We start from the raw sequence: 15081 nt of genomic DNA on the forward strand, positions 1-15081 counted from the left end.
GGTTTATCAGTATTCCCATTATTGGAGAGGAGTTTAACATTATTCCCATTATTAGAGCAAGCTTTATCAATGGTGTAACATTGAAGAAGTCTATTCTTGTTTATACATTGACTGAGTTCCCGGTTTTTTAAACTAACAGGTGAAGTGGAGCCCTTCCAAGTTGCGAGCGGATTGTTTTTTATTCGGAGACTTCATGGACATGTATATCCCAAGCAGCAACAGAATCTACAGACAGATTTTAGACAGGAAGAAACTGGAAAACGTTTTGGTGAATTACCACTTCAGACACAGCTCTTCAAACATGAAAGTAAGATGGGGTAAAGATAGCAGAGTTAAGGCCCCGCTCCCTGCCACTGACAGTGACAGACACCCTTCACACTGTCAGTGACTGATAACCCCCCCATCCCCACTGACAGTAACTGATACCCCCCCATCCCCACTGACAGTAACTGATACCCCCACCCCATCCCCACTGTCAGTAACTGATAACCCCCCACCCCACTGACAGTAACTGATACCCCCCCATCCCCACTGACAGTAACTGATACCCCCCCATCCCCACTGACAGTAACTGATACCCCCCCATCCCCACTGACAGTAACTGATACCCCCCCATTCCCACTGACAGTAACAGATACCGCCCCCATCCCCACTGCCAATAACTGATACCCCCCCATCCCCACTGACAGTAACTGATACCCCCCCATCCCCACTGACAGTAATTGATACCCCCCCATCCCCACTGACAGTAACTGATACCCCCCCATCCCCACTGACAGTAACTGATACCCCCCCATCCCCACTGACAGTAACTGATACCCCCCCATCCCCACTGACAGTAACTGATACCCCCCCATCCCCACTGACAGTAACTGATACCCCCCCATCCCCACTGACAGTAGCTGATACCCCCCCATCCCCACTGACAGTAACTGATACCCCCCCATCCCCACTGACAGTAACTGATATTGATGGTGATGTGGATGATGATGGTGATGTGTATAATGATGGTGATGTGTATAGTGATGGTGATGTGGATGGTGATGGTGATGTGGATGGTGATGGTGATGTGTATAGTGATGGTGATGTGGATGGTGATGGTGATGTGGATGGTGATGGTGATGTGGATGATGATGGTGATGTGGATGGTGATGGTGATGGTGATGTGGATGCTGATGGTGATGTGGACTGTGACGTGATGATGGTGACGTGAATAATGATGGTGATGTGGATGATGATGGTGATGTGGATGATGATGGTGATGTGGACGGTGATGTTGATGTGGATTGTTACAGTGATGTGGACTGTGACGTGATGATGCTGATGTGAATGATGAAGGTGATATCGATGTTGATGGTGATGTGGATGGTGACGGTTATGTGGATGGTGACGGTGATGTGGACGGTGATGTTGATGTGGATTGTTACGGTGATGTGGATGATGATTGTGATGTTGATCGTGATGGTGATGTGTATTGTGATGGTGATGTGGACTGTGACATGATGATGATGAATTGGATGATGATTGTGATGTTGATCGTGATGGTGATGTGTATTGTGATGGTGATGTGGACTGTGACGTGATGATGGTGACGTGAATAATGATGGTGATGTGGATGGTGATGCTGATGTGGATGATGATGGTGATGTAGATGGTGACGGTGATGTGGATGGTGACGGTGATGTGGACGGTGATGTTGATGTGGATTGTTACGGTGATGTGGACTGTGACGTGATGATGCTGATGTGAATGATGAAGGTGATGTGGATGTTGATGGTGATGTGGATGGTGACGGTGATGTGGATGGTGACGGTGATGTGGACGGTGATGTTGATATGGATGGTTACGGTGATGTGGACTGTGACGTGATGATGCTGATGTGAATGATGAAGGTGATGTGGATGATGATGGTGATGTGGATGATGATGGTGATGTTGATGGTGATGTGGACTGTGACGTGATGCTGTTGACGTGGATGTTGATGGTGATGTGGATGTTGATGGTGATGTGGACTGTGACGTGATGTGGATGTTGATGGTGATGTGGATGCTGATGGTGATGTGGATGGTGATGGTGATGTGGACTGTGACGTGATGATGGTGATGTGGATGTTGATGGTGATGTGGATGTTGATGGTGATGTGGATGGTGATGGTGATGTGGACTGTGACGTGATGATGGTGATGTGGATGGTGATGGTGATGTGGACTGTGACGTGATGATGGTGATGTGGATGTTGATGGTGATGTGGACTGTGACGTGATGATGGTGATGTGGATGACGATGGTGATGTGGATGACGATGGTGATGTGGATGCTGATGGTGATGTGGATGCTGATGGTGATGTGGATGCTGATGGTGATGTGGATGCTGATGGTGATGTGGATGCTGATGGTGATGTGGACTGTGACGTGATGATGGTGATGTGGATGGTGATAGTGATGTGGATGCTGATGGTGATGTGGATGCTGATGGTGATGTGGATGCTGTTGGTGATGTGGACTGTGACGTGATGATGGTGATGTGGATGCTGATGGTGATGTGGATGCTGATGGTGATGTGGATGCTGATGGTGATGTGGATGCTGATGGTGATGTGGATGCTGATGGTGATGTGGACTGTGACGTGATGATGGTGATGTGGATGGTGATAGTGATGTGGATGCTGATGGTGATGTGGATGACGATGGTGATGTGGATGCTGATGGTGATGTGGACTGTGACGTGATGATGGTGATGTGGATGACGATGGTGATGTGGATGGTGATGTTGATGTGGATGTTGATGGTGATGTGGACTGTGGACGTGATGATGGTGATGTGGATGACGATGGTGATGTGGATGTTGATGGTGATGTGGATGCTGATGGTGATGTGGATGGTGATGGTGATGTGGATGTTGATGGTGATGACGATGCTGATGGTGATGTGGACTGTGACGTGATGATGGTGATGTGGATGACGATGGTGATGTGGATGTTGATGGTGATGTGGATGACGATGGTGATGTGGATGCTGATGGTGATGTGGATGACGATGGTGATGTGGATGCTGATGGTGATGTGGATGGTGATGGTGATGTGGACTGTGACGTGATGATGGTGATGTGGATGTTGATGGAGATGTGGATGACGATGGTGATGTGGATGCTGATGGTGATGTGGACTGTGACGTGATGATGGTGATGTGGATGGTGATGGTGATGTGGACTGTGACGTGATGATGGTGATGTGGATGTTGATGGTGATGTGGATGTTGATGGTGATGTGGATGACGATGGTGATGTGGATGTTGATGGTGATGTGGACTGTGACATGATGATGGTGATGTGGATGGTGATGGTGATGTGGATGTTGATGGTGATGTGGACTGTGACGTGATGATGGTGATGTGGATGACGATGGTGATGTGGATGTTGATGGTGATGTGGATGCTGATGGTGATGTGGACTGTGACGTGATGATGGTGATGTGGATGCTGATGGTGATGTGGACTGTGACGTGATGATGGTGATGTGGATGGTGATGGTGATGTGGACTGTGACGTGATGATGGTGATGTGGATGCTGATGGTGATGTGGACTGTGACGTGATGATGGTGATGTGGACTGTGACATGATGCTGGTGATGTGGATGACGATGGTGATATGGATGCTGATGGTGATGTGGATGTTGATGGTGATGTGGATGCTGATGGTGATGTGGACTGTGACGTGATGATGGTGATGTGGATGTTGATGGTGATGTGGACTGTGACGTGATGATGGTGATGTGGATGACGATGGTGATGTGGATGTTGATGGTGATGTGGATGCTGATGGTGATGTGGATGACGATGGTGATGTGGATGCTGATGGTGATGTGGATGACGATGGTGATGTGGATGCTGATGGTGATGTGGATGTTGATGGTGATGTGGACTGTGACGTGATGATGGTGATGTGGATGACGATGGTGATGTGGATGTTGATGGTGATGTGGACTGTGACGTGATGATGGTGATGTGGATGCTGATGGTGATGTGGACTGTGACGTGATGATGGTGATGTGGATGACGATGGTGATGTGGATGCTGATGGTGATGTGGATGGTGACGAGGATGGTGGCAATGATGAGGATGGTGATGTGATGATGATGACGATGACCTGGATAGTAATGGTTACGATGATGTGGACGGTGATGATGACGATGATGGTGTTGTGGACGGTGATGGTGATGGTGATGATGATGGTGTTGTGGACGGTGATGACCATAATAATGTTGACGGTTAAGTTGATGTTGATAGCAATGTTGACTGGGTCTGTGTTATCATTTCTAGGTCACTCACCCTGTCTTCTTCAAAGAAGCGATGGAGCATATCGTCAGATCTGCCAGAGTCTTCAGCCAACCTGGGGGACACCTAATGATGGTACACAGCGCTCTCTCTCTGTCCCTGTTTCTCTCTGCCTGGCTCTGTCACTCCCCTCTCTCTCTTTTGAACTGTCTCTGTCTTCTCTTTCTGTTGTTTGTCAGCTGTGGCTCAGTTGGTAGCACTCTCATCTCTGTTATTGCAAGGTTCTGGGTTCACGTCCCACTTCAGGGTTTGAACACAAAAATGGAGACTGAAACTCTCGTGCAGTACTGAGGAGTGCTGCACTGTTGAAGGTGGTGTCTTTTAAATGAGATGTTAAACTGTCTGCTCTCTCAGGCGGATGTAAAAGATTCCACAACACTTTTTTCAGAGAAGAGCAAGGGAGTTATCCCCAGTATCAATATTTATCTCTCAGTCAACATCACAAAAACTGATTGTCCACTCATTATCATATTACTGTTTACGGGAGCTTGCTGTGCATAAATTAGCTGTGGCACTAGATACTGAAAAGGGTATGGACCCTGACAACATCCTGGCAATAGTGCCAAAGACTTCTGCTCCAGAATGAGCCACACCCCTATGAATGAGCTGTTCCAGTACAGCTACAACACTGGCATCTAGCCAACAATGTGGAAAATTGCCCAGGTATGTCCTGTATACAAAGAACAAATACAACTCGACCAATTACCGTTCGATCGTGGGCAAATTAATGGAAGGTGTCATCGACAGCTATCAAGTGGCACTGACTCAGCAATAACCTGCTCAGTTTGGACTCCTGATCTCATTATAGCCTTGGTCCAAACATGGACAAAAGAGTTGAATTGAATAGGTGAGGTGAGAGTGACTGCCCTTGACATCAAGGCAGCATTTGACCGAGTGTGGCATCAAGGAGCCCCAGCAACATGCAAGTCAATGGGAATCGGGGAAAACTTTCCACTAGTTGGAGTCATACCTAGCACAAAGACAGATGGCTATGGTTGTTGAAGGTCAATCATCTCAGTTCCAGGACATCACTACAGGAGTTCCTCAGCTTAGTGTCCTCAGCCCAACCATTTCAGCTGCTTCATCACAGACCTTCCTTCCATCATAAGGTCAGAAGTGGGGATGTTTGTTGATGATTGCACAATGTTCAACACCATTCACAACTCCTCAGATACTGAAGCAGTTCATGTCCATATGCAGCAAGACATGGACTATATCCAGGCTTGGGCTGACAAGTGTAAAGTAGCATTCACACCACACAAGTGCCAGGCAATGACCATCTCCAACAGGAGAGAATCTAACCACCTGCCTTGACATTCAATGGCATTACCATCACTGAATCCCCACTATCAACACCCTGGGGGTTACCATTGACTAGAAACTGAAGTGGACTAGCCATATAAACACTGTGGCTACAAGAACAGATCAGAGGCTAGGAATCCTGACTCCTCAAGGCCTGTCCACCATCTACAAGGCACAAGTCAGAAGTGTGATGGAATACTCTCCACTTGCCTGGATGAGTACAGCAGCCACAACACTCAAGAAGCTTCACTCCATCCAGGACAAAGCAGCCCGCTTGATTGGCACGACATCCACAAACATTCACTCCCTCCACCAACGCACAGTAGTAGCAGCGTGTACCATCTACAAGATGCACTGTAAGAATTCTCCAAGGCTCCTTAGACTTCACCTTCCAAACCCACAACCACTACCATCTAGAAGGACAAGGGCAGCAGATAGATGGGAACACCACCACCTGCAAGTTCCCCTTCAAGTCACTCACCATCCTGACTTGGAAATATATCGCTGTTCCTTCACTGTCGCTGGGTCAAAATATGGAACTCCCTTCCTAACAGCACTGTAGGTGTACCTACACCTCATGGACTGCAGCGGTTCAAGAAGGCAGCTCACCACCACCTTCTCAAGGGCAGCAAGGGATGGGCAATAAATGCTGGCCCAGCTAGTGAAGCCCACACCCCGTGAATGAATTTTTAAAAATAATGAGGTACCTGATGTTAATTCAGTTCCAGAGAATGTTTCCTACAACAGAATCTGAAATCGTGGAGCTGCGATTCAGGAAACCACCTGAAAAACTAAACTTGTAATTTTGTGACCTGTGTAAATATTGTAAATGTCATGTGATAAATACCCTTGTAGATACAAAATGTACAGAAAAGTTAAAGGGAGGGGAATGTAGTAATTATAGGGCAGAATTTTCCCAGAATTGCACTAAGTGCGGTAGTGGGCGGGTTAAATGGAACCCTACCAGCCAATGAAAATGGCGAGTTTTCACGCCATATCTTCCCAAGCCCGCCTCATTATTTATTCACTCCCGGGAAACACTCCGTTTCCATAGTGGGCAGGCTCTCAGTAGCCCACTCGCCATCACCCCACTGTTGCATCATGCCGGCTGCCATCTTTAAAAGGCAGCCGCCAGCAAAGCGCTCATCACCACCAGCTCACTGCCACTGCCTGGGAGACATGGCCAGCAAAGGCAAAAAGACTGCAGCCCCTCCTGCTTCAACGACAGGTCCCTCGAGCGACTGCTGGATACTGTAGAGGCCCGAGGGGATTTCCTCTACCTCCGCTCTGGCTGCAGGATAGGTAGCAATGTCACCAACCCGGCTTGGGAGGAGGTGGCAGCGGTGGTCAGTGTGAACGCCCTGCAGAGGACAGCCACCCAGTGCCACAAAAGGATGAATAATCTCCTCCGTTCTGCCAGGGTAAGTCACTCTTTTCATCACTCCCAACTCTCACACTCACAAACCCATCACACATCGACAGGGCCCTCACTCACTGCCCGTGCAAGGGACATCACCATTCACTCTCTCACACACACCGTCATTGTCCTCATCCCATCCATGGGACCACTCATCACCCAGACAGGCCAGGCATACTTATCATCTGGCCTGGCAGGAGTCCTGATACACTCTCCCCATCTCTATCCATGCAGGACAAACTGGCTGACCACAGGGGGGAAGGGTTGCAGACAGGTGGAGGGATGTTGGAGATCAAAGTTCTGACAGAATTTGAAAGCAGACCCATCCAGCTGGCTGTCGATGACCAGGACCGGTCCTGTGCTGATAGTGAGGTCGGCGCTGCTGTACCAAGTGAGGATCCAGCAGTGTAACATCCATCAGATAACCATACTGAGTGATGTGTCCTCTTTCTCAGGCCACTGCCATGCAATAATGATCTCCCCTTGCTTTCACAGCCACATCCACCAAACAGCCGACAGAGTCCATGACCTAGAGCCTCCAATCAAGCTCCGAAGAAACCTCTGACGAAGAATCTGAAGGCACCTTCCCTGAAGTCCTGTCACAGCGCTCACCCACACCCCCCACCAGCGCAGAGACGCACACCTCGGTGGGACCTACCTTTAGAATAGCCTCGGGATCTCAATCTGGTGAGCACATTGCACTTTCTGATCCACAGCAGGCGGAGGCAGGGACTTCCCAGGTCCCCGGCGCTATGAGGGCTGCTGGAGGCCAGAACGTTGTTGAGTCCGAGTCAGATGATGAGCCTCTGGACTCGGTCATGTCACAGTTGCTGGAGCTGCAAAGGCAAGCTAGGGAGCAACAGGAAGGGATGTCCGCTACACTCCTCAGATTGCAAGGCATGATGGGGGAGTCCGTCTGTCTTCAGGCTGAGGTGATAGCGCTGGCATGTTAATGCACCGAGGTCAACACTGGCAGGATGGTGGCCGCCATGGAGACCTTGGTCCAGGACATCACTCCTGGACTGCTGCACGGGCTCAACTCCATCACTGATGCTATATTTGGCCTCCAACAGCGTGTAAGCGAGAGGGGTGATGGGCAGCTCAATCTCACTCCAGCTACCCCTTCCGCTCACGGAGTCAGCCAGGGGCCCTCGGGCAACACATAGGGAGGAGGATCAGCAGCTGCACGCTCTGGGCCATCCACCCAGGTGACTCTGGGAGTGACCGGCCCATCCAAATCTTATCTTCATGACCAGATCCAGCTTCACAGGCCGAGGAGGAGGCCACTGCCACACAGCAGAACCCCGAAAGCAGGCCGGGGCTCTCCAAGTCTCGGCCCTCCAGAGGACGCCCACCAAAGCCATCACAGACAGGGCGTCACAGTCAGCAGGCTGCCTCCACCTCCGCTGTGGATGTCCGGGGAGCACCAAGACAGGGTTAGGAAAGTTAGGTAAAAGTAATTGCACAGCCTGGTCAAGGGTGTTGATCACTTGTACATAATGTTCACTATTGTCAATAAACTCCTAAGAATGTCACTCTGCCTGTGGCTCCTTGTTCTGATGAGCAGTGTTCTTGTCACTCAGATGTGAATCCTTTCTGCACAAGATAAAAGGCAGGTGCCTCAATCGCCCTCTCCTCCATCTTCCATGGTCTCTGTAGGCCATCAGGCATACAGTTAGGACACCAGGATCCATGACCTTGACATGGTTCTCCTGCAGCATGAAAGAGAGAGAGAGACGTGGTTACCACGGTTGCACTTAGCACCTTTCCTGGCCCTGTGTGACTGCTCTTTAAATCTTTCTGGACAGTGCTGGTCACCCCTCGGATGGCCAGAGATGAGTGCGCTGCATGGCTGCCCTGTCAACCTGCAATATGGGGAACACTGGTCCAAACCAGGATGCTGAGATTGCAAGGGGCTGAGTGCACCTCCAGCAGTGACTGCTACATGGCCAGTGTTGGCGAGGAGATTGTACAACGTGTGCAGTCCACCTGCTGTGCGGTCCAATAAAGTGGTGGCAGACTCGAACTCTGTGCCTTGGGGGGGGTTGGGGGGGTAAGGTATGGAGCGCTTGGTGGCCCTTTGGTGCCTCCACATTGATTGCATGGGTGGGCAGGCTAATCGCCTGACCCCAATCATATCACTGTGGCTACGCTTGATCTGTCTTAGTTGCAGAGGCATGATCAGTCTATACAGGTGTCCCTAACGTATGGCCATTTCCCTCGCTTACCCTGCCTCCCACCTCGATTGCCTGTGTGCGGGATACAGCGCCAGGGCAGCACTTGACACCCCCCCTCAGCAGTCACCTCCAAGGCTGGCCAACACTTGTCCTCAGGCAGCATCACCCCCCTCAGCAGTCACCTCTGGGGCCAGGCACCAGTTGCCCCCATCCCCCGGCGCCCCTGAGGCCTGTAAACAATGGGTGAGCTGTGGAGAACTCTGCTGCCCACTCACCTCAGTTCCCCCAAAGTGAAGGCTGCCAAGTGCATGTGGCCTGTGTGCTGTTGTAAACAGGTCAGTGTGCTTTCCCACCGATGTGGACGGACGATACGGCGGGTTCCAAGAGCCTGGCGGGATGGCCTTTTAATTATATGTTAATGTATTACAATTAGCTCCCCGCTGCCCGATGGTGGGAAACGCGGCCCACCTCCGGCAGGCTGAGCGGTAGATTATGAATTGCCTTCATGACGTTGTGAAGCCGGTCCCATCATATTTCCCACGCACGCCACCTATTGACTGGCCAGCGGTCTCAGGAAATTCCACTCATAGTTTTGTTAGACGTAGGAATGTAGCTTTAAGAATAATCCTGTGTTGTAAGAGCACATGATCTGTGTAAACCCATGTGTTAGCCGTGCGGGGAACCTCTGCAGAGAGTTCTTCTTTAGTTAAGGAGTTTGATGCACAATGCAGTCGCTGCTGCTGTCTTGTCAATAAAGTTAAATGTGTCCACCAAGAAAGGTTGTCTAAAGGTCAGCTCTATAACGGGAGTGAAACTGACGTTCGCCTTTTAGGGATAAATGAGCTTGCTGCCTATTGGCTGGGTGTTGTATGGAAAGCTGTAACATCCCTGCAGTCCCAAAATCTCTTTCCATGAAATATAGGATGGCAGAAGGGCAATTGCCTCCAGGGAGTAGGAAAATTGTGCAGGTGACAGATTTGGGAGAAAGCTCAAGAGAAGCCAAAGGCCTGTTTGGAGAAGATGATATTCCTGAGAAATGGGAGAAATACAAAAGGAGCAGATTTGCCTGTTTGCATGTCGAAGACCATCGGATTGCCCGGGGGGACAGTGATTGTATTAAACTTAGGTCACTCACTCAGACAGTAATAGATGGATCATCGGGAATGGTCACTCACTCAGACAGTAATAGGTGGATCATCGGGAATGGTCACTCGCTCGGACAGTAATAGATGGATCATTGGGAATGGTCACTCGCTCGGACAGTAATACATGGATCATCGGGAATGGTCACTCGGACAGTAATAGATGGATCATCGGGAATGGTGACTCGCTCGGACAGTAATAGATGGATTATTGAGAATGGTCACTCACTCAGACAGTAATAGATGGATCATTAGGAATGGTCACTCACTCAGACAGTAATAGATGGATCATTGGGAATGGTCACTCACTCAGACAGTAATAGATGGATCATCGGGAATGGTCACTCACCCGGACAGTAATAGATGGATCATTGGGAATGGTCACTCACTCAGACAGTAATAGATGAATCATTAGGAATGGTCACTCACTAAGATAGTAATAGATGGATCATCGGGAATGGTCACTCACTCAGACAGTAATAGATGGATCATCGGGAATGGTCACTCACTCAAACAGTAATAGATGGATCATTGGGAATGGTCACTCGCTCGGAGAGTAATAGATGGATCATTGGGAACACTCGCTCGGACAGTGATAGATGGATAATCGGGAATGGTCACCCGGACAGTAATAGATGGATCATCGGGAATGGTCACTCGCTCGGACAGTAATAGATGGATCATTGGGAATGGTCACTCGCTCGGACAGTAATACATGGATCATCGGGAATGGTCACTCGGACAGTAATAGATGGATCATCGGGAATGGTGACTCGCTCGGACAGTAATAGATGGATTATTGAGAATGGTCACTCACTCAGACAGTAATAGATGGATCATTAGGAATGGTCACTCACTCAGACAGTAATAGATGGATCATTGGGAATGGTCACTCACTCAGACAGTAATAGATGGATCATCGGGAATGGTCACTCACCCGGACAGTAATAGATGGATCATTGGGAATGGTCACTCACTCAGACAGTAATAGATGAATCATTAGGAATGGTCACTCACTAAGATAGTAATAGATGGATCATCGGGAATGGTCACTCACTCAGACAGTAATAGATGGATCATCGGGAATGGTCACTCACTCAAACAGTAATAGATGGATCATTGGGAATGGTCACTCGCTCGGAGAGTAATAGATGGATCATTGGGAACACTCGCTCGGACAGTGATAGATGGATAATCGGGAATGGTCACTCGCTCGGACAGTGATAGATGGATCATTGGGAATGGTCATTCGCTCGGACATTGATAGATGGATCATCGGGAATGGTCACCCGGACAGTAATAGATGGATCATCGGGAATGGTCACTCGCTCGGACAGTAATAGATGGATCATTGGGAATGGTCACTCGCTCGGACAGTAATACATGGATCATCGGGAATGGTCACTCGGACAGTAATAGATGGATCATCGGGAATGGTGACTCGCTCGGACAGTAATAGATGGATTATTGAGAATGGTCACTCACTCAGACAGTAATAGATGGATCATTAGGAATGGTCACTCACTCAGACAGTAATAGATGGATCATTGGGAATGGTCACTCACTCAGACAGTAATAGATGGATCATCGGGAATGGTCACTCACCCGGACAGTAATAGATGGATCATTGGGAATGGTCACTCACTCAGACAGTAATAGATGAATCATTAGGAATGGTCACTCACTAAGATAGTAATAGATGGATCATCGGGAATGGTCACTCACTCAGACAGTAATAGATGGATCATCGGGAATGGTCACTCACTCAAACAGTAATAGATGGATCATTGGGAATGGTCACTCGCTCGGAGAGTAATAGATGGATCATTGGGAACACTCGCTCGGACAGTGATAGATGGATAATCGGGAATGGTCACTCGCTCGGACAGTGATAGATGGATCATTGGGAATGGTCATTCGCTCGGACATTGATAGATGGATCATCGGGAATGGTCACCCGGACAGTAATAGATGGATCATCGGGAATGGTCACTCGCTCGGACAGTAATAGATGGATCATCGGGAATGGTCACTCGCTCGGACAGTGATAGATGGATCATCGAGAATAGTCACTCACTCAGACAGTAATAGATGTATCATGGGGAATGGTCACTCACTCGGACAGTAATAGATGGATCATCGGGAAAGGTCATTCACTCAGACAGTAATAGATGGATCATCGGGAATGGTCACTCGCTCGGACAGTAATAGATGGATCATCGGGAATGGTCATTCACTCAGACAGTAATAGATGGATCATCGGGAATGGTCATTCACTCAGACAGTAATAGATGGATCATTGGGAATGGTCACTCGCTCGGACAGTAATAGATGGATCATTGGGAATGGTCACTCGGACAGTAATAGATGGATCATCGGGAATGGTCACTCGCTCGGACAGTGATAGATGGATCATCGGGAATGGTCACTCGCTCGGACAGTAATAGATGGATCATCGGGAATGGTCACTCGCTCGGACAGTAATAGATGGATCATCGGGAATGGTCAATCGCTCGGACAGTAATAGATGGATCATCGGGAATGGTGACTCGCTCGGACAGTAATAGATGGATCATCGGGAATGGTCACTCACTCAGACAGTAATAGATGGATCATCGGGAATGGTCACTCGCTCAGACAGTAATAGATGGATCATTGGGAATGGTCACTCGGACAGTAATAGATGGATCATTGGGAATGGTCACTCGCTCGGACAGTAATAGATGGATCATTGGGAATGGTCACTCGCTCGGACAGTGATAGATGGATCATCGGGAATGGTCACTCGCTCGGACAGTAATAGATGGATCATCGGGAATGGTCACTCGCTCGGACAATAATAGATGGATAATCGGGAATGGTCACTCACTCGGACAGTAATAGATGGATCATCGGGAATGGTCACTCGCTCGGACAGTAATAGATGGATCATCGGGAATGGTCACTCGCTCGGACAGTAATAGATGGATCATCGGGAATGGTCACTCATTCAGACAGTAATAGATGGATCATCGGGAATGGTCATTCACTCAGACAGTAATAGATGGATCATCGGGAATGGTCACTCGCTCGGACAGTAATAGATGGATCATTGGGAATTGTCACTCACTCAGACAGTAATAGATGGATCATCGGCAATGGTCACTCGCTAGGACAGTAATAGATGGATCATCGGGAATGGTCACTCGCTCGGACAGTAATAGCTGAATCATCGGGAATGGTCACTCGCTCAGACAGTAATAGATGGATCATCGGGAATGGTCACTCACTCAGACAGTAATAAATGGATCATTGGGAATGGTCACTCGGACAGTAATAGTTGGATCATCGGGAATGGTCACTCGCTCGGACAGTAATAGATGGATCATTGGGAATGATCACTCGGACAGTAATAAATGGATCATCGGGAATGGTCACTCGCTCGGACAGTAATAGATGGATCATTGGGAATGGTCACTCGGACAGTAATAGATGGATCATCGGGAATGGTCACTCGCTCGGACAGTGATAGATGGATAATCGGGAATGGTCACTCGCTCGGACAGTGATAGATGGATCATTGGGAATGGTCATTCGCTCGGACATTGATAGATGGATCATCGGGAATGGTCACTCGGACAGTAATAGATGGATCATCGGGAATGGTGACTCGCTCGGACAGTAATAGATGGATCATCGGGAATGGTCACTCGCTCGGACAGTGATAGATGGATCATCGAGAATAGTCACTCACTCAGACAGTAATAGATGTATCATGGGGAATGGTCACTCACTCGGACAGTAATAGATGGATCATCGGGAAAGGTCATTCACTCAGACAGTAATAGATGGATCATCGGGAATGGTCATTCACTCAGACAGTAATAGATGGATCATCGGGAATGGTCACTCGCTCGGACAGTAATAGATGGATCATCGGCAATGGTCACTCGCTCGGACAGTAATAGACGGATCATCGGGAATGGTCACTCGCTCGGACAGTAATAGATGGATCATCGGGAATGGTCACTCGCTCGGACAGTAATAGATGGATCATCGGGAATGGTCACTCGCTCGGACAGTAATAGATGGATTATCGGGAATGGTCACTCATTCGGACAGTAATAGATGGATCATCGGGAATGGTCACTCAGTCAGACAGTAATAGATGGATCATCGGGAATGGTCACTCACTCGGACAGTAATAGATGGATCATCGGGATTGGTCACTCACTTGGACAGTAATAGATGGAAATAATAAATGTTTCCACGAAGAATAGTTGTCTGAAGATCAACTCTAGAACACAAGTGTTCCTTTTCTGTGAATCCATTATCAGTACATCATCCAGGTAGATCACAAGTTTTTTTGATTCATTCACGGGCTATGTGCTTCGCTGGCTGGGCCAGCATTTATTGCCCATCCCTAGTTGCCCCTTAGAAGGTGGTGGAGAGCTGCCTTCTTGAACCGCTGCAGTCCATGTGGTGTAGGTACACCCACAGTGCTGTTAGGGAGGGAGTTCCAGGATTTTGACCCAGCGACAGTGAAGGAACGGCTGATATATTTCCAAGTCAGGATGGTGAGTGCCTTGGAAGGGAACTTCCAGGTGGTGGTGTTCCCATCTATCTGCTGCCCTTGTATTCCTCGGTGGTAGTGGTCGTGGGTTTAGAAGGTGCTGTCTAAGGAGCCTTGGTGAAGTTGAGGTGGCCCCTGTAAAATCAATTCTATGACATTGTC

At 48.7% G+C, this 15081-nt stretch overlaps 1 protein-coding gene across 1 annotated transcript in view; it reads left to right on the plus strand.

Annotated features, from left to right (window-relative positions):
- LOC144681154 (dynein axonemal heavy chain 6-like) overlaps positions 1-15081 on the plus strand; it is a gene marked incomplete at its 3' end in the record, with an annotated part of 934896 nt that overhangs the window by 880422 nt on the left and 39393 nt on the right. The window contains exons 47-49 of the mRNA XM_078542881.1: positions 140-317; positions 1339-1544; positions 4315-4404. Of these exons, the coding sequence (XP_078399007.1) occupies positions 140-317; positions 1339-1544; positions 4315-4404 (474 nt within the window). The remainder of the gene's footprint in view (positions 1-139; positions 318-1338; positions 1545-4314; positions 4405-15081) is intronic.

The sequence above is a fragment of the Cetorhinus maximus genome, chromosome 5 (genome assembly GCF_964194155.1).
Source record: "Cetorhinus maximus chromosome 5, sCetMax3.hap1.1, whole genome shotgun sequence".
Classification (NCBI taxonomy): Eukaryota; Metazoa; Chordata; class Chondrichthyes; order Lamniformes; family Cetorhinidae; genus Cetorhinus; species Cetorhinus maximus.